The 25,390-nt window shown below is 40.5% G+C and overlaps 2 protein-coding genes across 6 annotated transcripts in view; both read left to right on the top strand.

Annotated features, from left to right (window-relative positions):
• Positions 1-1,041: 1,041 nt before the first annotated feature.
• CER1 (cerberus 1, DAN family BMP antagonist) lies at positions 1,042-3,228 on the top strand. The gene is made up of 2 exons (XM_009678829.1): positions 1,042-1,566; positions 2,935-3,228. The coding sequence occupies exons 1-2, from the start codon at positions 1,042-1,044 to the stop codon at positions 3,226-3,228; spliced, it is 819 nt and encodes a 272-aa protein (XP_009677124.1).
• An 8,002-nt stretch (positions 3,229-11,230) lies between these two features.
• Positions 11,231-25,390, top strand: part of ZDHHC21 (zinc finger DHHC-type palmitoyltransferase 21) — a 43,756-nt gene continuing 29,596 nt past the window's right edge. For 2 of the 5 annotated variants that reach the window (XR_011137842.1, XM_068927978.1), the window contains exons 1-5: positions 11,231-11,375; positions 13,198-13,299; positions 19,786-19,916; positions 20,244-20,446; positions 22,821-22,919. Coding sequence is in view for 4 of the 5 variants with exons in the window: in XM_068927978.1 (XP_068784079.1) it covers positions 20,293-20,446; positions 22,821-22,919 (253 nt within the window). In the remaining variant the exon portion in view is untranslated. Of the gene's footprint in view, positions 11,376-12,473; positions 12,572-13,197; positions 13,300-19,785; positions 19,917-20,243; positions 20,447-22,820; positions 22,920-25,390 lie in introns of those variants that run through there. The other 3 variants (XM_068927980.1, XM_009678827.2, XM_068927979.1) reach the window with 3 other exon arrangements.

The raw sequence follows: 25,390 nt of genomic DNA, 5'->3' as shown, positions 1-25,390 counted from the left end.
AAGAAATACACTGACTGCAAACTGAAGTCTACTGATACTCCAGTAGAGTTCATCCTCCTCTATCTTTTTTTTTTTTTTCCCTCACACGCTGTATAATGCAACTTTGCAGAAGAAAACCTCCAATTCAGGCTCTAGTAGTCTTTGGTTGAATTGAGTTGAGTTGAGTCATTCAAGTCTAGAACCATGAATTATCTGAGTTCTAACATATTTTGCTTAAATCCTCATTTTGTTTACCAGCTTTCCGTGATGTCTGTAGTCACTTTGGTGCCCAAGGAGGAAGTAAGGGTGTTAATCTTTAAGAATCTGGGATACAGAGCTTCTTCACCTTGGGAACTTTTAGTCTAGGCTAGTGATACCCCTGCACTCCAGCAGCTGCAAATTTCTTGAAGCTATAGCCGGTGTTTTCTGCAAGATTCATCTGGGTATGTGAGCATAAACTAGCTGGTTTGCAGTGGTGTTGCCAGAGTACTTGGGTCACACTCAAACTCTGAAAGACCTAACTTAGAAGCCACTTTTGAAAATATGGGCTGATTTGACATCTTCAGACCTAGCTTCATGTTTTATGGAACTTCATCAGCTTGTTTTTCCCGGTTGTAATGAAATAACACTACCTGTATAACAGTCTCTGGCTTTGTGGAATGGAAAGTCAAAACAAATAATGAAGACCACTCTGAACATGCTAATACACAAGCCCAAATGCTTCCTTAATTGCTAGACCTCAGCTAGACAGCTTATCCAAACATTTCATCTTGTTGATTCCCTCTGTCCTCCACCCCATCCTGGGATACTAGATCTTAGATAGGAACTTCTAATACACATACTGCAGATTGAAAGCAGAGTTTAATTAGCACAGACTCCCATATCATAATTGTAATCTATAGTAAATGAATGCAATTAGCCATGCTAGGGTCTCTCTCCAGCCCGCCCCTCCTCTCTGCACACAAACATCAGCCATAAGCTGACACCAGCCTTCTCTATAAAGCTAGCAAACTACGTTCATTACAACGGCAGCAGGTTCACAGGACTACGTTCAACAGGATCATGTCACTACTTCTTCTTCAGCTGTTAGTGCTCTCACATCTTGGAGCCACTGAGACAGAGGGAGATCCACAGCAACAGAAAAGTAAGCCATTTCAGCACCTTTTCTACCCAGGCAAAAATCTGCTTACAAGTGAGGGTTTTCATCAGCTGGTGGGGGAACATCCAACAGGTGTTGAAGAAATCCTCGGAGAAACAAGCTTATTTGTAGCAATTCCACAGACAGCAACTGCCAGTGAGAAGCAAGCACGAAAAAACCCGTCCAGATTCATCCTTCCCTATGCAGAACTTCATGCAGACCGAGATTTGGGAACCTGGGCAGCAGCCAGAGAGGCTTCTCCTGTGGAAAACTTCTCTCCATCTCACTCTTCCAACAAGAGAGAAGCTGAACCCCTCTATAGAAAAGACGCCAAGAAATTCTGGGATCACTTCATGCTAAAGAAAAATTCAGCTTCTGAAGAGGTTGTCCTGCCAATCAAGACCAACGAGATGCACCAAGAAACCTGCAGAACCCTGCCTTTTTCCCAGGTAAGACCAGCGGTCCAAGATTAGTAAATCTGACCTTTTCCTGTAATCTGTTACTAAAGAAATACAGGTAAGTTCCTTTGCTAAAACACCGGGACACTTCAGAAATGCACACTCATAGTGAGTGGAAAAGAGTTTCTAAGGCTTTAGCCTGATCAGAAAAACTACTACTCTGAAGTCCTGGAAGGCAATACATTCAGTGTTCAGAAAGGGTTATTTTATTCTCTTTATCCAAGGACGTTCTGACCTAACCTGACCAAGTAGGGAGGGGGCAAGTAATTATCTACACTGTGAATGGACATCTATACAGTACCTATACATGAAACATCCATATATACAGTGATTCCCAGAACAAGTACTCACAGGAAAAGCTGATTTTCTTACAGATAGGCAGGGATCCCTTATCTATTGTATTAATTGGAAGAGTGATGCATAGGTCTATTTAGGTCTCTGCCAAGAAGAGAACTGGTAAAGTGCCCAAGCACAGATGAAACCATCCTGTCATATCTATTGTCATGCCCAGAGAAGCAAACAGTACAGATAAAAGTGCCATTTTCCTCGTAAGGCTGCATCTTCTCTCAGTGTTTCTGTCACTACAGTCAGTCAGGAATGATATGCTTTCACATCCCTCATCTAATTTACTTTACTAACAGATATCTGTAAACATAGGTATGGCCTAAAAATTTGTACCACTTTATTTTTTATGGCCATATCATATGGCTAGCTCTCTCCAGGATGGCTGCAGTTATGCCAATATAAAAGTGCTAACTTCAGTGTAGCTCTTCTGGCTTGGGAATTGACACAGACTCTGCTGATACAAAGAACAACATGTTATTCTTGCAAAAGAAGAGATTACAGAATTACTATTGCACTTGGCTTACCAAAAAAAAAAAAAAAATTGCTACAGAACATTACACCTCCTTCAAGGTTTCAGGTGTGAGCCTGGCTTGTGGTCAGTATACAAGTATGTTGGGCCAAAATGATGTTTTAGGTACTGCTAAGTGATTAGTACTGCTTAATCATGTTAAAAATGTAGATTTGAAGCAGCAAGTGAAAGGTAGAAATGACAAAGTAAAAACCTCTCTCTATTGTTCGATATACAGATTAAGACTAGAGGTCTCAAGTTTGCTTTTAAACGCTCTTGAATTTTCTGGCTTCTTTGCCATAAAAATTAACATTTTGATGGAAATGTCTTGAGAAACAAAAATATAGTAGCTGTATATTTTTGTTTTGGGGTGCTTTTTTTTTGCTTTTACGCCTTCTTGCGAAGTCCATGCAGATCATTCGTGTACCAGGAATCAAGGCTCAGATCTAACCTACATTTACAGATCAGTGCTAGTATTCTCATCTTCAAACTGCTTTCTGTTACAGGGTGTTGCTCATGAGAGCTGTGAGAAGGTGATGGTGCAGAATAATCTTTGTTTTGGAAAGTGTAGTTCCTTCCATGTCCCCGGTCCAGATGATCGTCTTTACACCTTTTGTTCTCATTGCTTGCCCACTAAGTTCTCCATGAAGCGCTTGGAGCTCAACTGCACCAGTTCTGTCCCGGTGGTCAAAGAAGTCATGATTGTCGAGGAATGTAAGTGTGAGATTCAGAAGATTAAAGATCCTGCAATAAGATCGCTACAGTCAGATTTGCATACAAATGCATATGAGCACAACTAACCTCCTAAAATGCACCTCTAAACTTCTTGATCATAAGCATCCGCCAATGAAAAACAAAGAACTAATATTTTTTCTTCACAGTTTCACCAATAGATTAAAGATACAGATTTTCTACTTAAACTGCTTTGCTTATCTGCTTTGATCATAACTTTAGCTGAAGTGCATCATGTTTCCTTATAGTTGTTACAGAAACGGAGATGAGAGTACTGGGCTTATGTAGTCCTTACTTAAACTAGGGAAATCTTTTTAAAAATTTCCACCCTTCTCTTCCCTGGTTCCAGGCTGCTAGTAATGAGCAGCTGAGGAACAAGTATGATTCATCTGTGCAAAAACTTAAGTGTTTTGCCTTTTGCTGGTTTACATTGCCTCGGTAAGCCTCGGGCTGCCCATATTGTTTTCCTGATAAAAACAAATGAAACCTTAGTCTCCTCATTGGAAAAAGAGGTCTATTTTTATATCAAGATAAGAAGTGAGGAGTGTAAAATATAAATGGACATGAGGCAGAGATAGAGCTGTTACTGGTTAAGTCCACTCTGATTGCTCCCAGCAGGAGTTCAGAGATATGTTAGTAAAAACTAACATATCTCACAAATTATACACCTAAATGGTGGTTGCAAATTATATTTTGCCATAGAAACCAATCTTTTTCTTTTACAGATTGCATTTGCTCTGCATGTAACTTAAAGGTGGTAAAAATACTTGTATTGAAACTTTCACGTAGTAGACGGTGGGAAAAAATTGAGAAACTGGCACGTGTGATACCCCTGTAAAAAACATCAGAAATTTAAAGGGAGGATTTATTATTATTATTTAAACTTATCTTGGACAGACAAAGGACATTTTCCAGTCTGATGAACAACAACGTTGGCAGCAACAGGAAGCTAAAGTTTTCAACAGCTAAACTAAACCACGCTCACAGAAGGAAGAAGTTCTGCAAAAAGATTATATTAGCATGACTATAACTGGATAGCTTTGTAGAAATAGCAGAGAAAACTTTTTGTTAGGAAAGGCCGGACTCTAATTCTACCAGATACAGTACCAAGGGCTGTTAGCCCAGCTGCTGTCTTCTCTGCTCTCTGGTTGCTTCTCCCTGGATTTATTTGTCTTGCCGCCCTAGCACATGAGCCAACAATCAGCTTCCAGTGACTAGATCTCATCCTATTTCTAACTCTACTCTCCTCTGGGAACCTGCTCCAGCGTTACTGCCAAACTCTCAAACACAGGACCTGCTGTGAAATTATCCATAGCTCTCTGTTGGGTAGATGGAATTGGAAATCAGTGGTAATACAGGTGATCAGTTTACAGGTTGAGTAAATGATTAATTTCTATGTTGATTGCAATGTGGTCAAAAGTGTCTCTAAAACTTATCAACAATATGCACACTCTAGTACTGGCATGGAGGACATTTTTTAATTTTTGCTGAAAAATGCATCTGATTGATTGATTGACATTCTGATAATGAGTCTCAGTTGGACTCAGGATGTAGGAAATGAGATCAGTCTCAGCACTGATACTGAGTGCTGTTATAGTTCTTTGCTCTGCAGATTACCTGCAACGAGATAGCTAGAGATCAGCATATAGCTGCCTTTCATTGTATATAAATCTGTTTTTAAATAAAAAAAACTATATCAAAACTAAGTAACACTTTTCTCTCTATCCTTTTGCATCAAGAACTAATGTGCAAACTGTGTATGGCTGTTTGCACGTTATGGTATGGTGTATGTCATTCCAAGTAGGAAGCTATAAAGGTCTTATCTTCCCTATATTGAAAGTATTCTTACCTTCCTTGTATTGAAAGTATTATACCTAGTAAACTTTTCCTTTCAGCTTTATAACACCGACCAACTTTCTCAAGGTGCCAGTTGGAGAAATGAGGCTGCACCCAGCTTCAGACACTTATCATCACTTGTGGGACTGCACGGTGTACGATGTTACATACACCATGCTTCTGTTACCACCATAACACCATACACCATAACACCTTCTGTTATGATCAAAGAAAGTAATTTTTTTCTAACGAACAAAATAGCACCAGCTAGTAGCCATGTAGTTTCTGATGACAAAGTAATCCCTTCCAGGTAATGCTTTTTTCAGCAGAGGTTCCTCTTCACTGGGAATATCCAATTGCACAGTCAGCCTTAATGGCTGCTGCTTTGTCAAAACATGCTGTACACATGTGGAAAAGCTAAGGATGAACTCCCTGTCCTATCGTAAGGTTCAACTTCAGCACCTTACCAAGCCTTTCTGAATTGTGTGTGCTTATTAGTATTCATTTTTAATCAAGCCTAAGGGAGAAAAGCACACAGAACATCAAGGTTCCAACTTTATCCCCTCATGGTGTCAATAATCCGAAAAAGCTGAGCCTTCTGAGGGGTCTAACAACAGGTTTTTTAACAACTGGTGTGAATATATAAGAATCTTTGCAGGTTTTTTTTGATGAAAGTACCTTTTAGAGTTCATACTTCTAGAGAACCTCTTACCGGTATGACCTAAGCTCCCAGCAGCTTTTCTAAGATCATAAAGCAATTGAAAAGAATAATCTTCTTTAGGTTTCATATTTTTGAAGTGACTGACTCATAAATTGTGACTTTTCCATAGGAGGATGGCAGAACTGAAGTTATATTTTCTGCTGTAAAGTACGCAGCCTATTTTTTAAAGTTCCTTCTGTGTGCTGAAGCATTATTGTAGTCAAAGGAAGCTATTCATGTAAGCAGCCTGCAGGGCTAGACTCTTAGTGTGAATTTGCATAGCTTAAAAGTAGGTGAAAAGAGGTAATGACAGCTCCAGTAACTGCTAATTAGATTAGTGCTGTAAGTTTTTGGATGAACGTTTAATTCATCTAGTAATGATTCATTGCGTGTAATTAGTACGGTATTCTGCAAAATCAAGAATGTGTTAATTGGATCAGATTTCTCCTGTTAAAAGATTCCTTATTAGGAACAAGTTGTGTCCAGATGCTAACAGCATTTCGGCCTTTCAGAACAACAATGATGGCCTCTACTAGTGTAGCGATGTGAGTTAGAAAGGCGAGAGGTATACCTATATCACTATAAGGATACCATCAGTGGTAATACCATTATAGCAGCACACCTGTGTGATTTTAGTTTAGCTGTGTTCATTCAGAGGCTGTACACTTCCTTAATGAAAGCTTGTCCTGTGTAACTGTGTTTACCAAGGAAGCGATGTTAATATGATCTCTCAGTATTTCAGATCATTCCTCATGCATACTTATTTTACAGAACCAGAACAGCTTATACTGGTTCTTGGAAAACTCAGCTCAGTCCTAGCTGGAGTTTGTTTATTTGAACTACTAGACATCTTCTGAAGGGATGTGGGTAGTTTCTGTGCTTTACTTTGAAAATAATTGAGGAGAAGTGCTGTTTATTTGAATTGCCCAAGGAAATTGTATCTTCAGTACAGGCTATTCTCTTAAGTATTTTATGAGCCTGGTTTTAATGTCTGTAAGTGTGTCAAACACTAAAGGATAGCTCTCACTGAATTCCACCCAGGCATAAACTTGAAGGAAAACTTTCTGAAGTTGCACTTAGTACTTGGTACTTTGTCCACCCGTCTCATAAAATACTCACAACTAGCCTCATGGCTGTCAGCTAACAAGCTCTAGTCTGTTCTACTGAGAGGTGGTAAAACCTCTTGCTGTGCTTTCTCCTTAATGTTCTAGCTTCTCATTGCAACAGAAAGAGAACTAGATTCCATACCTGGGGAGAAGCCCGCTGCCAATTTGTACAGCTGCATAATCACATCATGTGGGGCAGGGAAGTTTGTGCTATGCTGGGCAATAAGTATGAGGAGGTGTGGAGCTGAAGCCCCCTTAGATCCTCCATCAGCAGGCCTGTTTGGCAGTTTGCCAGCCGTAACAGAACACTTATTGTTAGTGGATTATAAATATTTTACATTTGCTATTTTACCAAATCTAACTCCTTGCTACGACAGGCAGCCACCACCTTTAAAGCCCACCCTGACAGCTGCTACCACTCCCTCTGCTCAGAAAAGAAAGAACAGGGATGAGAAGACTCTGTAGTTGGCCCATTGCAGGAACATTCAGAAACATTAATTCCTCATGCTGAAAACAAAATCATCCTGTCCACCGGGCCATGTGTTCCATGGTACCAGCAACATGCACTTCATTTTGAACATCATTTGCTGTCTCCCTTTGATTGATTTTTTTCTGTAGGTAGAAGCTTCACATAGTAAGATACTTCCCAGCCGACAATTTAAGCTAATGACAAAACCTAAAATTGATCAAAACAAAGCCAGTGCCTGCCTTATGTTTCTCTGAGCACTCTTCTGAGGAATGCTTGTTTTGCTGGTTTAGGGTATTACTATACTCAGTCATTTAGTCTGATGGTGTACTGGTGGTTATTGCCCATAGTCAGGGAGCTTAAACAGAGTTATCTATGTACCTTGGCAGCCTTTCTTCACAATGCTGTATCTTAGCTTAACTGCTTGCTGAAGTTGGTTCAGACTTGCACTGCAGCAGATATGGAGAGATGCAAATGTTCTGTTGCACTGCCCAGACATAAAGCAGTACCCCGATTAGGAGAGAGAGGATAGAAGAGTTAATGTTAGGACATCTTCAGCTGGACCTTATCTAAGAGCAACTCGTCATGCCCTTGAAGTGCCTTGATCCTCGGATAAAAACTAACTCCCGAAATTACGATACTGACTGCTCTTCTCATATAGGCAGATTTCACCATGCGCACCACAGAGGCAGAGGGATCAGAAAATGCATCATACTTGCCACTTCCCTGACTACTATCAGAGAGAGAGAAGAGGGAATCCTAGAAATATTTTCATTTATTTTACCTCCTACCCCCAGTCCACCTAAATGTTATGACTGACAACAATTCTGGGCAAGAATAAGGACAGGTTCCATTTCAACATGGCATGTCATCAGTAAAGGCCTCCCTCATACATCAGAAACGCGAACTTTTGTGATGCAAAGAATTTAGCTCACGTTCTAAAGTTAACAAGTGTCTCCTGTATACATTGGCAAAGCTCATGGGGAAGTGAGTAGCAAAGTGGTGCTGCAAAAAAAGTTGCAATAGCAAACATGACAATTTAGAAGGATCCAGGAAGATATGGAGAGTACTCTTGAGAAGGCTGAATTTCTCCCCCCAGGCAATATCTATGCACAGACACATTGATCAAGGGGTACAATTGGGCATGAAATGAATCCTGGAACACAACCTCATGAAGGAAGGGACTTGTAAGCAGTAAGAATCATGGGAATCACAGTGTATACTGCTCTCTTGCATGTGATCTGCATAACACAGCATCAGCTGTTACTGCACATGGCTTGATTTAAGCATGCTGATTTAATATTTACAGAGTGCCAATAAAATTTTTATGATGACAGCTGGTGGCTCACGTGGTAATTTATAAACAGCAACAACAACACAACATGGACATCAGCAACTCCAAGAGGAGTTTCCATACTATTTTGCAATATTCAGCACTGAAGAATCTGGATATTTTTCTGATTTTTCAGACTTTCAATAGTCTTTGCATAATACTTCCACACTGGACTTTATATAAAACAAAGTCAATACTTCCCCTAAGTATGTTTTCTCCTTTAGAAAGGACTTCACCATAAAGACTTATTATTGTCTATCAGAGAATTCTCGATCAAATCTGTTTAGATTCCAGTATAAGTGTCAGAAATTTTCCATATTTAGAGCCTTTACAAGTTTAGTTGGGAAGTCAAGCACATACTTTCCTGCTTTTCTTCTGGCACTGTGCTTCCCCAGAAGAAATATTAACAAATGAGAATTTTTCTGCTGATAACTGAGCCAGAATAGACCACTGCCCTTGCTCCAAAACTTGTGTTCTCTCTGCAAATCCATGAGCAGAAAATAGAAAAATGCAATCTATCTGAAGATGACTGATCTAGCGACTAAATAAAGGCCATTATCAGAGCTGCAAATATCTGGTACTGAGTAGGAAATGACATTATTGGCTTGTCTGATTCTTTTTCATTCTGTAAAAAACTTTCTTCTAGCATACTCTCCCTCGCATTTATCTTTCAGTTTTATTTCTCCATTCGTTTTTGTTCTCTCCTTTTTTTTTTTTTATATTTACGCTTGTTCTTCATGTCAGTGGAAAGCTTTCACAAACCACATATTATATCTTACGCATATAAGCAGAAACTGATGTGTGAAATATGTCATGGACTAGAGGCACAGGCTGGCTTTTATTACGTTTCCGTTTTATCTATGTTTTTTAATAGTCCAGTGAATCACTCTGTTTTCAGTGTTACCTGTTCTCAAGGATATGCGTAAGTTGTTCTTTGAGGCATCCCTGTTTTCTGGTTTACCTGAAATATGTTTCATTCTCTTCACAGACAACTCTCAGTTCCTCTAGGAATAAATATTTACAAGTCAGAGAAATCTTAGTTGGAAATGCTAACAATTACCCTGAATAACAGAAGATCACAGACACTCAAAAAAAATCAGGGAAAGGGCAAAAAATCTCAACAAAAGTTTGAAATCCACCTGAACTCTAAGCTGACTTTACATTTTGGGCACTTGCTTTTCAGAAAAACATTTATGATGAAATTTTAGGAAGAATGTATCAATGCTAAAGAGCAGTTTCCTGTATCACAGCTGATCACTGCATTACTCTTCAGGCTTCCCATTTAATTTATTATTGTGTAGGAAAAATGCTCCAGGGCAAGAGTCCATCTATTTAGAGTGGGAACCATGCCACTCAAACAGATGGGGATATCTCTAGGTAGCCAAGAGATCATGTATGTGCATCAGCTCTGGGTGCTCAAGGCATGATTCCCAGCTGGGAATGCTGAAACTGCTGTCCATTACAAGCTGCCTGTGGCGATCAGCCACTGCTAATCCCTCTCTGGACAGAATTAACTTTTAAAAATAAAAATTTGCTCCATAGCAAATGTCCCATATAAGGGACTTCTGTGAGCTGAGTATGGAGACGGAGACATTGACCTCATCTGCAGCACTTCCATTTGGGTAGACAATCACTAAGGAGATGAAGGAGAGGACCTTTCTTGATTAATGCTTTGTTTGGGACTGAGTTCATCTTTCAGCGTTCTCCTGAGCTTTAACTGGACAAAAACAAATTCATATTCACAAGAAGATTAAGAAAAAACAGAATCTGAAAGAAATATGTTCTTCTGGTTTTCCTTCTCTCCTCTCCTTTCCATATCTGACATAGGTTGCCAGAAAAGTGGCAGCATGAAAGTGGACTAATCGCTGGTTCTGTCGTACACACCGCACTTCCCTGTCCACCAGTTTTTACTACTGATTGCATTCCTAAGCTATTATGGCTTCAGAAGAAAGCAGCTAATTCTGAAAGTCAACATGTGGACAGCACTACTGGACCCTGATACACTGCAGGTGAGAGGAGGCCAGGATGGTCTCTAGGAGGGCGCACTAGTGGGCTGTACTGGAATAGGCTCCACGGCCATGCCACACTGAGCTCCCTGCAGACTGATGCCTCGTGACAACCGCACCAGTGCCGCCTTAGAACAGGCAGGCAACAAACAAGCAGGAACAACCCTGTAATGTACATATGTAACACCCTTCTACAGCTTTAACCAAGAACTGCTACAGTAATAAACACACAATGCAAGAGTTACAGACTCTTTTTTAGCCTGCAGCTAGGGAAGGAAGGCTACTGCAACACGACCTCTTCCTATGCACACAGTGGCAGTAAGGTGCTGGGAAGCTAAGCGCACTCCACGACGATAGCGGTAACGTTACAGGGTAAAAAGCCCCTTCGCCAAGCGCACTCCGCGGCCCTGCCCCGGCCGCTGCTGCTGCGGTAGCCAGCAGCGCCGCCAGGGGCGCTAACCGCCGCGCCCAACGGCCGGCAGCGCCAACGGCCGGCGGGGCGGGGCGGGGCGGGGCGGGCGGGGCGGGGCGGGGCGGAGCTTGACCTCACCGAGCACCCGCCCTTTCCTTCCCGCCGGGCCCCGCCCCCTCCCGCCCTCACCGGGCCGGCGTGACTTCACTGCGCATGCGCGGCGACAGCGGCGTGGGAGGGCGCGCGCGCGCGCGCGCGGGCAGCGGCGGAGCTGGGCGCCGCGGTTGCTATGGAGAGCGGGGGAGAGAGGGGCGCGTGAGCGCGGCCCCGCCCTTCTCCTCCTGGTCTCGGCAACGGTTGGTTCGGCCTCGCTCGCCGGCGGGGGCGCTGCGGGGCGGGGGGGGCAGCGGGGGGCGAGGGAGCCGCCCGTCGTGCGCGGCGGGGAGCGGAGCGAGGCGCGGGCGGCGCCCTGCGGCCTCGGCCCTGCGGCGGGGAAGCGGCGGGCACGGAGGGCCTGGTGGTGGCGTCGCGGCCGCGCTGCCGACCCGCCGTGGCGAGGCCGGTGCTGAGAGGCTCTTGGCCCAGCGCTGCCCTTGGGGCTGAGCTCGGGGGCGCGGGGCGCCCTGGCGGCGGCGGTTGGCCGAGGACTCCTCCAGGACTTCCCGGTCCCCGCTCTCGGGCCTCGGTTTCTCCCGTGTTAAACTTTTTCGCGGAAATGCGATTTTCTGTGTAAAGACTTGGAGGAGGGAAGCCCACAGTCGACTTGGCGTGTAGTTCCTTGTTTACGAAATAAAAAAAGTCCCGTGGTCCTTTTCCGCGAAGCTCCGCAACGCTGCCTTTTATGCTATGTGACAGGGCGGGTGTTTGTTGGTTTTGGGTGGTGGTGGAAAAGGTGCTTGGGCTTGTCGCTGTGTGTGCACACAGTGTCGGAAGGAAATACTTGCAGCCCTTAAGCTCTCATCTTAGTTTCAGACCTTCATTTTCGACCTCCAGTAGTTACTGAAAATGAAAATGGTAATAAGTTTTCACCCTGTTCACGCTGAGAATCAGAGTGTGCATAAATGACTAATACCGTCTTATCTTAACAAGGGCTTTTTGGTCAGCGCGACTTGGGTGAGGTTTTCTTGCATTTGTTATAGATAAGGATATAAAGCAAATATGTTGATGTCAAACCATGTCCAGTCTAAGCTCGTGTGGCATCTTTCCAGAGTGCAGTGGATCTTTATGTACAGAAACACTTTGCAAGATAGTTATCTAGCTATATAAAAATTTGACTGGAAAGGTCTTGCCAACCTTAATCGTCCTGTCGACAGCCACTTACTAGCTGTAGAGTGCCAAGGTTTCTCTGAACAACCATCTGTTGTATAAATATTTACAATGCTAGGTAGTCAGAGTTTTGTCATCGCAAAAATATGCTGGGGCTTGTAGTAACTGGTTAGCCAGATACCAGTTTTGTTAAATTGAAGAACTGCAAAAACCGTAATGGCAATTCTAGTCTGACAATTGATAACTTTTCACAAAAAAAGGCTTCTTAAAAAGAAGTAATTGGAAGGTAAGTCAGTTTCCGACTGCGATGTTTTTTCCTGTAAGTTTTGTATGAGTTTTTTTTAGGCACTAATTCTTAAGTCAACTACTGAGCAGTCCAGAAAACTCACAGATCTAGATCTGTTGCTGGATCTACAAGTTGACAGATGCTGTTGGTAGTTGTGTCTTTGCTTTGATGATTACACAGACAGCAGCTGTATGTGTCGTGCTTCTACTATCTCCCTTTTTCTGACTGGTTTACATAGAACGCAGCCTTTTCAGAACATGGTGTTTTCCTCACTGTAGGTGTGTGTTGTACAGAGTGTTATTTTCTTACCGAAGTAGTAGTCCAGGACTACTTGCTCACTTAAAGTGAGACAAAATGTAAAAATACAGGATCTTAGTTTCTAGCTGTAGCTATCGATCATGTATCAGCTGTATGTCAGCCATAACAGTGCAAGGAGTAAGTTGTTATCAGTTTGGTGTTATACTTTGCAAGATGAGAAATTGGGTAGTGCTTTGAACTGGGTTTATTTATAAAAGTTTTCTAAACATGTTTTTGGACAGTCTTGATGTTAAAACTGTATGCCTTTTGCAAGTTTATGGTCAGACAAATCTATTAAAATAATCTTTATTTTATGTTAATATTTCCAGTTAGTGCAGAGCTTCTGTTCTCTTGGAAGTAACTTTTTGCCTGCCGGATTTGTTCTGTGGTCTCATTATTCAGTGGACATCACATCAGAAGTTGTACTGAAGGTAATTGTAATGAAAAAATACTGAGTATGTGATATTGCTTATTGAATTGGGCAGAGAGAAAAGGGTTAGAAAAACATGCTCTGTGTCCATGCATTGCTTAGAAAAGGTGTCATATGCAAATGCAAGAATAATTTTTGATCCGGTAAGAAGAACTGAGTAGCTTATTGACAGATAACAATGCTTTTCACATCCACAACCACTCTTTACTTTCAGATGTTTTGTATTTGAGATATTGATTTAGAAGAAATTGTTATAAATTCTGGTCTGAGATGAAAAAGATATAAAGCACTGGGATTAGTCTATCCTTAATTATTTGGCTAGAAAATTGTTAGATGTTATATACATCAATACTAAGTGCATACTGATGTAAATCCCTTAAATTAGTTGGTATTTTGCAGCTTGAGTTGTTGTAAATATGCCCATAAACTTTTTTCCTACCTATATTGCTGTTATTTTCCTCAGAAGTAGTGTGTCATAAGAACTTTCCAACAGAATTGTTTGAGGTCAGTTTTTTTTTCCTTTGGGCATATTTTTTTTAAAATATTTTTTAAAAAATAATTTTTTAAAAGTATGTTTAAAAACAGAAGCCTACAAATATACCTTAAATCTAAGAGTTAAATTGGGATCTTTCATTTTCTAAATATGTACGTGGAGTTTTTTTGTTAGCTTTTTTTCCCTACATATTAATTGATCTATGGTACATAAACCAAGGGAGAAAAACTCCACTTTGGTGGAGGAGATCAGCACATTAATATTGTTTATGCAGTATTGCTGGCAGAAGTGTAAAGAAAAATATAATGAAGTCGTTATAATAGTTATTATGCAGTTTGTAGATAACAAAGATACTTTTTTTTTTTTTAATTATTAAAGTAAATAATCACATGCAGGCACAAGCCGACTTGCAGGGGTTTGGGATATATTTCCATTAGTTCCAGGAATTCCTGTTGTTGACTCCAGGATACCTCTTAGTAGTTACTGCTCACACATTATACTGAATACGCCGCTCAGAAACAACTATTTCGGTTGTTACGTTTCACTGTTACACTTACTGAGCTGTTATTTCCTCCTCTGAGGATGTGCTCCAAAGTCTCTTCTGCTAAGAAGGAAAACAAATGGTTTTCCTAGTGGCCCGCCATGTTTTAGGCTACCTGTGGTTTTGTTGGCCTTTGTGTTTTTGCCAATAGCCAAAAAAATTGTTTGCCGAAATTTAGCACATTACCTGGGCTGACAAGGAGAAACAAGTAAATGTTATCTCATGTGACTTCCCAAGTCTGTTTTAAGAGACGCATTACAAAAACAGCTGTACTTGAAGGGCAAAGGGGCTTCTGAACAAAAGGTCTTAAATATTGCACTGACTAGGCAATACTTTTGTGGGCAAAAGCTCTTTCATCTATAGGCTCAGAAGAAAGATACTTCTTGTACAAAGAATTGTTCTTGATAAACCCCATGAGTGATTTTAAGGTGTTTTCGAAAAGTGAGTTAATTAGTAGTCAAAGTTAGATCAAAGGTAGAAAAAGAGAGATAAGGTGACGTGTGAAATGCAGAAAAGTATATGTGACTGGGAGTAGCAAGAATTAATTTTGTGATGTAAGTGATAGTAAGATCCATCCTTGGCTATCATGCTGAAAGCCCAAAACATACGTCTGCCCGGCATTTTTTGAAGTCATTAGTTGTCTTTACTGTTCTGCATAGTGGTGCAACTATAAAGATTAAAGCAGTTGGAGAAAAAGACATCAAGATAAAAAAGCTCAAATAGCCTCTTCTCCCCCTAGTTGTTTGGTTTGCTAAAAGACCAGAGATGAAAAAATTAGAGCCATTCTCTATTATAAATTTATTGGAATTTGTTAACTTTTCACTTCTGTGTAGATATTCATAATGGGAGTGCAAATATTATTAGAGTGTACATGTTTGTAGCATGTGTTGTCTGAGTGTTTCTGATTGCTGAAGTGCATGTCCTCAATAGGTGAATGTGGAAGAGAAATGCTCGTCTTGCTTTTTCCAGTGTAAAAACAACAGTTAAGTGTCAGGAGGAGATCAAGGCTGCTAATACTGGGTATACTCTAGAAACATTAACAAGATTTGGCAGTCTGAGAGAGAATTGTATCTGATGCCCAAGTTCAAGTGGATGTATAAGCACTACAGACCAAAAAATACAAATGAGCACATGTAGGTATCTCTGTATGCATGCGTAAATGAGTGGAAGGAGAGCGTTTGGCTGGAATGATTATGTATTCATGTATTGCGAATTAATTCCAGCTCAATCATATTTGAAAAGATAAGGACAGGAAAATAGACGGTGAAAATGGGTATGAATTAATACTGTTAAAACTGAGAGAAATAGGGACCCCTAGAGCTTGTCTACTCTAACTCCCCTGCTCGAAGCAGGGTCAGCAGGAGCTTAGGTCTTTGTACAGCTGGGTTTTGAATGTCTGCATAGATGGAAGTCCTTCAGCCTTTCTGGTCAACCTATTCCAGTGTTTGACCACCCTCACATGAAAAAAGTGGTTTTTTTTCTTGTGTTTAGACAAATTTCCTACATTACAGTTTGTGTCCACTGCCTTTCATTGTGTCACTGGGCACAACTGAAAAGAGTCTGGCTCCATCTTCTTTACTCTCTGCCCATCAGATCTTTATACACTTGGGTAAGATCCCCCTGAGCTATCTTTTCTCGACGATAACAGGTCTCCATTCTTTCAGCCTCTCCTTGTATTGCCCATGCTCCAACCCCTTAATATCTTTGTGGCTCTTTTGCTAGACTTGCTCTGGTATGTCCATGTGTCTCTTGTACTCGGGAGCCCAGCACTCCAGATGTGTGTCGTCAGTGCTGAGTACAGGGGAAGAATCACCTACCTCGACCTGCTGGTGACACTTTCCCTCATGGAGCCTAGGAAGCTGTTGGACTTCTTTGCCACAATGACATGTTGCTGGCGTGTGCTCAAGTTATTGTTCACCAGGACCCCCAGTGGCTTTTCTGCCAACCTGCTTTCTGCCAGCTGGCCCCCAGGCTGTCCTGGTGTATGGGGTTATTTCTGTACAGGTGCAGCACTTTGCACTTTCTTTTGTTAGCTCCATGAAGTTCCTTCTGCACGTTTCTCAAGCCTGTCAAGGTCCCTCTGAAAGGCAGCACATCCACCAGAGTGTCAACCACTAGTTTTATACCACTTTCAAACTTGTTCAGGGTGCACTCTGTCCCATTGTCAAGGTCATTCATGAAATGTTAGCACTGTTGGACCCAGTATCAACCTCCGAGGTACACAGCCCTCCAGCTGAGCCTCACGGTGCTGATCACAACCTTTTGAGTTTGTCCAGTTACATAGCCCATGCTTAATCAGTTTGTTTATGAGAATGTTATTGTGTCGAAAATCTTGCTCAAGATAGACAAGGAGGATGATCAGGTTAAACAGCATCTACCGATCCCATCTTCTGAGGCAGTCATCTCATCGTAGGAGGCTATCAGGTTGGTTTCCCCTTCAAGATTTCCCCTTCTTAACTCCATGTTGACTTCTCCGCATCACCTTCTTGTTCTTCATATGTTTAGAAAGGGTTCCCAGAGATCGAGGTCCAGCCTGTAGTTCTCCGGATCCTCCTTCTTGCCCTCCTTGAAGATAGGAGCGACATTAGCCTTCTTCAGTCCTCAGGAACTTCCCCCGTTTGCCATGACCTTTCAAAGATTATTGAGAGTGGCCTTGCAATGTCATTGATAAGCCCCCTTGGCATGTGTGAGTGAATTTTATCAGGTCCCATGGACTTGTTTATGTTGGGTTTGTTTAAATATTCCCTAACCTGATTCTCTTCCACCAAGGGTAAGTCTTCCATGCTCCAGATTTTCTCACTAGTCTTAGGGGCCTTGGAATGCTGAAGGTTCATCTTACCCATACAGACCGAGGTAAAAAAGACATTGAATAGTTTGGCTTTTTGCATATCCTTTGTCACCATTTCCCCTGCCCCATTCAGCAGCAGACCCCCATTTTCCCTAGTCTTCCTTTAGCTCTTGCTGTATTTGTAGAAGCCCTTCCTGTTGACCTTCATGTCCTTGGCCAGATTCAGCTCCAGGTGGGCTTTGGCTTTCCTAATCCCATCCCCATGCACTCAGTTGGTGTCTGTATCCCTCCTGGGTCACCTGTCCTGCTTCCACGTCTGATGTGCTTCCTTTTTGTGTTTGAGTTTAGTTAGCTTCTTGGTCATTCCTGCAGCCCTCTCCCCTGCGTTTCCTTCATTTTCTGTTCATTGAGATGGACCATGCTTGAGCTTGGAGAAAGTGACTCTTGAAAATCAACCCACTCTCCTGCATCCCTCTTCTCTCCAGGACGGTCTGTCATGGACCTTCCAAGCAGGTCCTTAAGCAGGCCAAAATCTGATCTACTGAAGTCCGGGGTTGTGATCCTGCTATTTGCCTTGTTCTCTCCACTCATGATCCTGAACCTCAGTGTTTCATGGTCCCTGTAGCCAAAGGTGCCCCCAACCTTCACATCCTTAACCAGTTCTTTGTTGTTTATGAGGTCCAGTGGAGCATCTCTCTTTTTTGGCTTCTTGATTGGTTGCATCAGGAAGTAATCATCAATTTGATCCTGAACTGCTTGTGCGCTGCTGTGTTTCTCTTCCAGCACGTGTGCGGTTAAAGTTGCCCGTGAGGTTGCCCTCAGGTTGTGTGAACCTGAGGCTTCTTTCAGTTGTCTGAGGAAAGCTTCATCTGCTTATTCTTCCTGATCAGATAGTCTATAACAAACACCCATCGCAACATCACCCACGCTGGTCTTCTCACAAATCCTGACCTGTAAGCTCTCAACTAGTTCGTCATGTCTCCCAAGGCAGAGTTCCGTGCATTCCCACTGCTCTCTGGCATAAATGGCAGCTCCCTGTCCTCACCATCCCAGCCTGTATCCATCCGTTGCAGCACTCCAGTCATGTGAGCTATTCCATCATATCCCTGTTATCCTAATAGATTATATCCCTGCAATGGTACACAGACCTCTAATTACCCCTGTTTGTTCCCCATGCTGCATTCATTAGTGTACAAGCACCTCAGATGGACACTCAGTTGTGCAGTTTCCCAGAAGAAGTTTGTGAGCTTCCTCCATAATGCTGTGCTCTCAGCACTTCTTTATCTGTGTCCATATGCTGGAGGTGGCTCGCCCACAGCCCTGTTTTGTTGATTACGAGGTCTCTGTTGTCCACGTCGCCCTTCACTCATTGCTTACCAACCGTGTCCACCACTTCCTCAGTTGATTTTTGGATCACCACTTCCCTAATCTGTCACTCCTAGTTTAAAGCTTTCCGTAGAAAGTTCACTGGCCTTTTGGCAAAGATGCTGTTACCCTGCTTGGTCAGATAGATCCAGTCAACTCCCTAGCAGTCCTCAATCCTCAGAGAGGGTCCTGTGTTTTAAAAGCCCTATTGTTGATACCAGCTCTACAAACAGTTGTTGAACCGCAGCATCTGTTCTGTCATCGTCAAGCCCTTCTCCCCTGACTGACAGGATTGAGGAGATGCAAGCTGGGCCCGTGGCCCTCAGCCCCAGAATCATGTAGTTATGCTTGACACACCACAGGTATTCCCTGGCCTTATCATTGGTGCCCATGTGGAAGCGCAGCTGGGGGAATATCCTGCTGGTCAAACAAGCTTTATCAGTCTTTCCAGGATGCCCCGAACCCAAGCCCCTGGCAAGCAGCAGACACCCCCTGGCAGAAGGTCAAGGGGGCCTTCAGTTTTTTAGGCCTTGCTCATTGGTATAAAAGATTAGTAAATACAGTACTTAATCTTTTTTATGATTATCATAAATTGATAAAAGATTCTGAGGACACAGTAACTGTATTCATTATGCAGCATGAATTTATAATACAAATGTTATAAAACTTGATGTATTTTTTTTTAAAAAGTATATAATACTCTGCTATATTTGAATACAAATACGGTTAGGCTGGAAGACAGTAAACAACAGGTTATGATAGACTGCATAGGAGAAGGGTGGGAAAATATCAGTTTGTGTGGGTCTGATTTTGATTAATGATCTGGAAAAAGAGGAAAACAAGGAATAAATGAAGCTTGTGGATAATATTAAGCAGAGGAATTGTTAATGCCAACAAGGATAGACACATATGAAACAAGCAAGTAAACAAAACCTTTCGACAAAGAGGTGGTGTCTGACAAGATGAAATTTCAATGCAAAAACATTGGAAATTTATAGGAATGAGAGGAAAGCTGTCTGAAATGCACGTTTCCTGAAGCACAGAAAGTAAGGAAACTAATGTTGAATGGACTGCCTGTTGATTAGGAGAGTAGTTAAAGGTTTTTGTGTGTGTTCTGAAGTTTTTAACATGGGACTTGGGATTTCTTCAGTCTAAAATATAAAGCACAGCATGCTAAGCCTATCAGAATAGAAATCTCAATATTTTAAGTATGAAAAATAGTGGGAAAACATGCTGTCATAAGATTCCTTTTAATGATTTATGAGAAAGATGTAAGGAAGTGTGGTCTCTTTCTCTACAGGATTGCTACAAACGGGCATGAAAGAAAATTTTTGAGCAATGATGAAAGACAATGCATTCCCAAGAAGCTTGTGAAAATTTTGTCAGCTTTTAAAAGTTAATCTTCCAGAATATACTGGGAGAATACAACAGGTGGGAGGAGAATGTGTATATCCTTTTCTGCTGCCACCTGGCTGAAACTAATTGCTTCCTTTTCTTATGACTTTTCTAGGCACTTGTTTTACTTGCATCTTCATGATAAATGTTGTTTTTTAGTGAGGTGTAGCTAGTTAATGAGATGATAAGATAGTACTCGTCCTTGTGCACTAACTGTGTTAGTGAAATATTTATAAGTTTTCATTTAGTTCCTTAAATCATAAGCTGACAGTTTTTTTTCTGTTGAATGTATATGGAAACTTGTGGGTTGCATGATACTAGTTTCACTTTTGGTTTTTTTTTTTTGTTTTTTTACCTCTCTAGAACCATCTTTTCTTCCAAGGTGTGAAAAATTGTCATCCGTTTGTGTTCAATGGGTCTACGAATTCACTTTGTGGTTGACCCTCAGGGTTGGTTCTGCATGGGCCTCATTATCTTTGTCTGGCTGTACAACACAGTCTTCATTCCCAAAGTCATCCTTTTTCCTCATTATGAAGAGGGACATATTTCAGCTGTGGCAATTTTGTGTAAGTCTATTTAACTCAGTTATTTTTTTCTACAGGTGGAGGTAATGTCTTTAGGCAATAGTTAACATATGTTAGGAAGATCAGAATATAAAGGAGAAAATGAAGTTGTGTGGCTTTAAGAGCACTGGGATACATCCTCTATTTTTGTGTTCTGGCAACTTGAGAAACTTTCTTTCAAAGGTATTACGGTAAAACTTGCTTATGTGGAAACAAGGGGAAAGAGTTAATGAGACTAGGAAGACCTTTAACTAGAACTCATATGCTAGATTAACTAGTACAGTTAGGAAAAGTTGACAGAATTTCAGGCCCTCAATCCTTAGTGCTTGTCAGAAACTGAAGGTGGTAATACTGATGATTGATGTTAGTTTCATCATATATCCCTTCATGGGTCAGCTGTTATGAGTTATACTGGGGAAAATGCTTGAATTATATTTGGAGCCAACTTACTGTGAAGGTAGACCCTTGTGATTGCCCTTTCAATAAAAGGCTTTGAGGTATAGAATGATTTGGAATCAAAAATGTATCTGGAATTGAATGAGAAGGCTGAGTAATTTCCAGCTCAATGCTGGAACACCTGCTTTTTTGATTCAGTGGAAAGTAGATAATCTGGACACCTCTGAAAATAAAATTCTTTTCTAGTGGAGACCAAAACAGAGAAAACATTACTTATATTTGGCAGGTTCCAACCATGGATGTTTTTCTACAGTATCATTAATATATAGCTTCCTGAAAATTAACGTGCTGTGGTTTGAGCAGCATTTAGATCTGTTTAGGTGGGTTTTTTTTTTTCTTTTTTTTGGTATAACCAGTTCTGTCAGGATAAATGTCATAACAACTGTGTAACTAATTATGTAATTGCTTTGTTCATGATGTTTCATAGGTGGGGATGTTTTATTTTGGGTCAGGGAAAAAAAGGCTATGTTAAATAAAGCATGAAAATGTGCTGTATCCAACTCAGAATTTTAATTTTTCTTCTGAAACACCTTGATGTTTTTGCACTGTTCATGTGAAAGCAAGATGAAGAACATTACATTGATGGGTTGGCAAGCTATGAGAAAGCTTGTGGTTATTTTGAACTACTTATCCTAAAATTTGATGTAACTGTTGTTTTTCTAATATGGAGGCTAGCATTCCTGCATGCTACAGTTGTTTGGTTTTTTTAGTATGTTACTAAGAGATTCCTGAAATCAAAAATTAGTAATCAGGATATGGACGATTCAGTATGACTTTGAATCTTTGCTAGGATGAGGCTGAGCTATCTTTACTATTATAGCAAATTTTTGTGATAAATAGGCAGAAGCTTGCAGACTTGTACGTGCTTCTCACATCAGTGGTTGAAATAGAACTTTGGATCCCACGTCTTCCTGCTTCTACACATCCAGCATTCATGGAGGATGAATTAGAGGATAGGCCCAAAATTAGCTAATAATGACAAATCTTTTGGGGTTAATGAAGGAAGTTAGGGAAATACGCCTGTTGCTAATAGCTGGAAAGCAAGGTAAATGAACACTTTTACGCTTGCCAGCTTTTCAGTTTATTCTGCTGAGTATCTGTGACTAGCCACTGAGAGATCAAGTAATAGATTAAAGGGAGATACATGTTCAGTGTCGCTGAAGATACAAGTCCAGTGTCGCTATTCTTATGTTTATGAAACCAGCTGGCCAAGTGTGTCTGGAAGAACACGTTCCATACGCTCTGTGAAGCACTAGTGAGTGGCACAGAGCCAATTTATGAGCTTGATGGATCTGTGAAGTTATGCTGGTTAAAAATTTAAGTTTACAGCAGTTCCAAAACTGTGGGATCTTGTAGGTTGCTCTGTAAGCCCAATTGGGGCGGGTTCATCCAATGAATGTAAAAATTGATGAATAATGTAGATTTCAATATATCAATACAGTGCATTTTTGATGGAATTTTTTCCTTTTCAGTCATTTTAAAACTAAAGAATCCACTTATATGGACTATCACTTTAACATCTATTAAAGTAGGTAGGGGTCTTGAAAAAGTAGTTATCTACACTTTGTGTAAGTAAAGACTGCCATAATCTGTTCGCACAAAGGTAATGAAATGGAATTTTTTTGTAAGCTTTTTTGGGTATTAAACACTTAAATGATTATTCTTCTAACACTTTGCTTAACATTTTATTTGTAGAGAGAGTTTATTATTTATATTAATAAGTACATTTATTTACTAGCAAATCTAAAATTCTGTTGACTATATAATGAGATGAAATTTTTGGTATGTTATTTTATATTCTTTTTTTTACACTTACCTTCTCCTTTGCAGTTTTAACATGCTTGAGGTAATTTAGGTGTGGTGTATTATTATTCCTGCTTTTTTTCTACCTGCTTGTAACCAATGTTATATATTTTTTCAGGTTATTACTTTTGCTCGTTGTTTTGTATAGCTTCATTACTAAGAGCCTCGGTAGCTGATCCAGGAAAACTACCTGAAAACCCAAAGATACCACTTACAGGTGAAAGATATTTCTTTTAATAGTCTAGGATAGGCTGCTGCATTTGTTTTCTTACCTTAATTTTATTAACTCCTAGATTGTAAATAACAATAGCAACAGAGTTTAGGTTCTTTTAAATTTTAGAATAAAAATCACTTTTATGCCCTCAGAACAACTGGGATTCAATCTGATCTTAGGAGATTTAGTTGAAAACATGAGCAGTCTATGCTGAAGCCTATGTAGTATTAATAAAATGAAAAAGGTCATTTTAATTCTTTGTTTCTAACCCACAAATTGCTAGTATTTTTATGTTGTAGACCTAATAAAACTTCTTTTTGAACTTCTTATATTTCATCAGAATTTTTGTTAAGCAGAATATTATGCTAGGTAATTTTCACTACACTAGGAAGAGTTGTTTTGGGTTCTAGGCTTTCAGACATACGGCATATACTTTTAATTTGCTAAATAAACTTTTAGAGATACTCAGTCATTATAATTCTATAGCTTTTTCCCAAGCACGTTTATGAGATATTAAAAGCAGTAGGGTAAGGTACTGTGATGCTGGATTTTACCTACATGTGTGGGACATTTTATTGCAGTGAATTATTTTTGTATGGTTTGTTAACCAAATAGATGCGGCACTGGTTTATCCCACAATTCCTGTATGGTATCCAGGGCACCTGAAATAGACGATTTGGAACACTGCTGATTCTCCATGGAGAATGCCAGTATTGTAATGAAATACTTGTTTTATGATATTAAGGTATTTTTCTAGTGCATCAAGCTTTTACGTGGCAGTTCAGAGTGTAATAGGGTTATTAAACAGCGTGAGCTTTGTCACATAAACAGAAAATGCTTTTTGAATATAGAAGATGTTTCAAATGTAGTGAGAAGTGTATGTTTCACTCTCCTCCTGCAACATGATGGAGGCCAGAAGTAACACTGCTCTCTCTTAGTGAGAGTCTAGGATGGATTTGTTTGGAAACACTAACTCTTTGGCCTGAGCCCTGGTGTTACGATACGCAGAAACTATACAGCAGGAAGGGACGTTTCTCCCTGGGATTCAGATCTGAAGAAAGACCTTAGAAAGTCTCATGTCAGTGTTCCGCTCCTGATAACTAAGCCTTTGATCTGATAAAAGGAAAAGTGGCTTGGGCTCGAGTTCTTCACTCAAAGGTACTGCTACAGGAATAACAACATGGAATCTGCTAACTAATACAGTGAATGAAGACACTTAATAAAATTACAGACAAGTTCATGGCTGAATTCCTTGTTCTTTTCACTGCAAAATAGGATCAATACAACTAGAATTGCTGCAACCAGGATCAGTACAAACGACTTATTTTCATGCCCTAAGGTTTGCTTGTTGAATCGCTCTCCAAACTTTGATATTCATGCTTCACTTGTTTCATGACATCTTTGTAGATACTTCTGAAAACAGGACACTTAGTCTTGATTATGATAATGATATTATGATTTGATTTGTGCTGTATAAGGGGTTTTGTCCCTTTTAAAGTAGCACTTCAGTTCTCTTCAGGGTCTCTTCTATAGGTCGGTAGCAAGAGATGTTTTTTCATAGTATAAATCATATTTGATAATGAGGTTGGGGTGTTTCTGAAGTCTCCTGGTGGCTACCCTATGATATGAGTGACACCTTTGTGACATTGGATTCATGGGAACAGATTGTAAGTCAGTTTCCATCTGGCATTCTTACTAGTTTAATGATCTCAGATATTGGGCTGCTTTACTTCGAGCATCAAAATGTTATTTTACTGCAAGAAGTACGAGAGCTGCCAGCAGGTGGCCCAGAAATGCTAAATTTAACTCTGTTTTCTTTACGCAGTGACAATTGTTTTACCATACAAGATTTCAGAGTGCTCTACTGAAAAACTAAGCTTAATTTTACTTTTCTCCTTGGGATTTAAGAAATGTCTCTGCATTAAAAGAAACTCTGATTAGATGGAACCAACCAGTCAAAGCATTGTAATATTCTCAAGCATGCACCTACTTTCTTTAAAGACAGAAGATGCATATTTTTGTGAGTTAAAGTATTACGATATTGTTATGATTTTTTTCCTCTATAAAGATGAAGTACTTTTTGAACGTCATGAGACTTCTCATTTTCAAAGGCTTCCTCTAATTTAGGGGGACCAATAATGGGTAAAATGAACGGTAGAAGCTCATGTTAGTTTCAGCTGCAGTACTTGTGACTATTCCTATGCAGTATCTCTGGAGATCAGCTTAGGGAATCTCACACTGGGCATTCAAAACTAGTGTATAATTTTAATTACAAGCTTAACTTGTATCTATGTGTTCCTTGGTTGCCTTATCTATAAAACTGTGTGTTTGGAGATGCATATCTTGAGATGCTTTGAGAGGGAAGATACTTCAGAAGGGTTCGTTGTATGTTTTATTTTAGTTAGGTTGTTTTGACAAGCATGAGTAGCAGTTTTTCTTCAGAAGGGTTTGGAATGGTAGGGAACTAGTACCAT

Source organism: Struthio camelus, chromosome Z, assembly GCF_040807025.1.
Source record: "Struthio camelus isolate bStrCam1 chromosome Z, bStrCam1.hap1, whole genome shotgun sequence".
Lineage (NCBI taxonomy): Eukaryota > Metazoa > Chordata > Aves > Struthioniformes > Struthionidae > Struthio > Struthio camelus.
Note: the sequence above shows the minus strand (reverse complement) of the source record. Positions and strands in the feature narration are given on the sequence as shown.

Coding starts and splice junctions, on each gene's coding strand:
- CER1 (XM_009678829.1), top strand. CDS start 1,042: ATGTCACTACTTCTTCTTCAGCTGTTAGTGCTCTCACATCTTGGAGCC. Junction 1,567..2,934: donor GAACCCTGCCTTTTTCCCAG/GTAAGACCAGCG, acceptor TTTCTGTTACAG/GGTGTTGCTCATGAGAGCTG.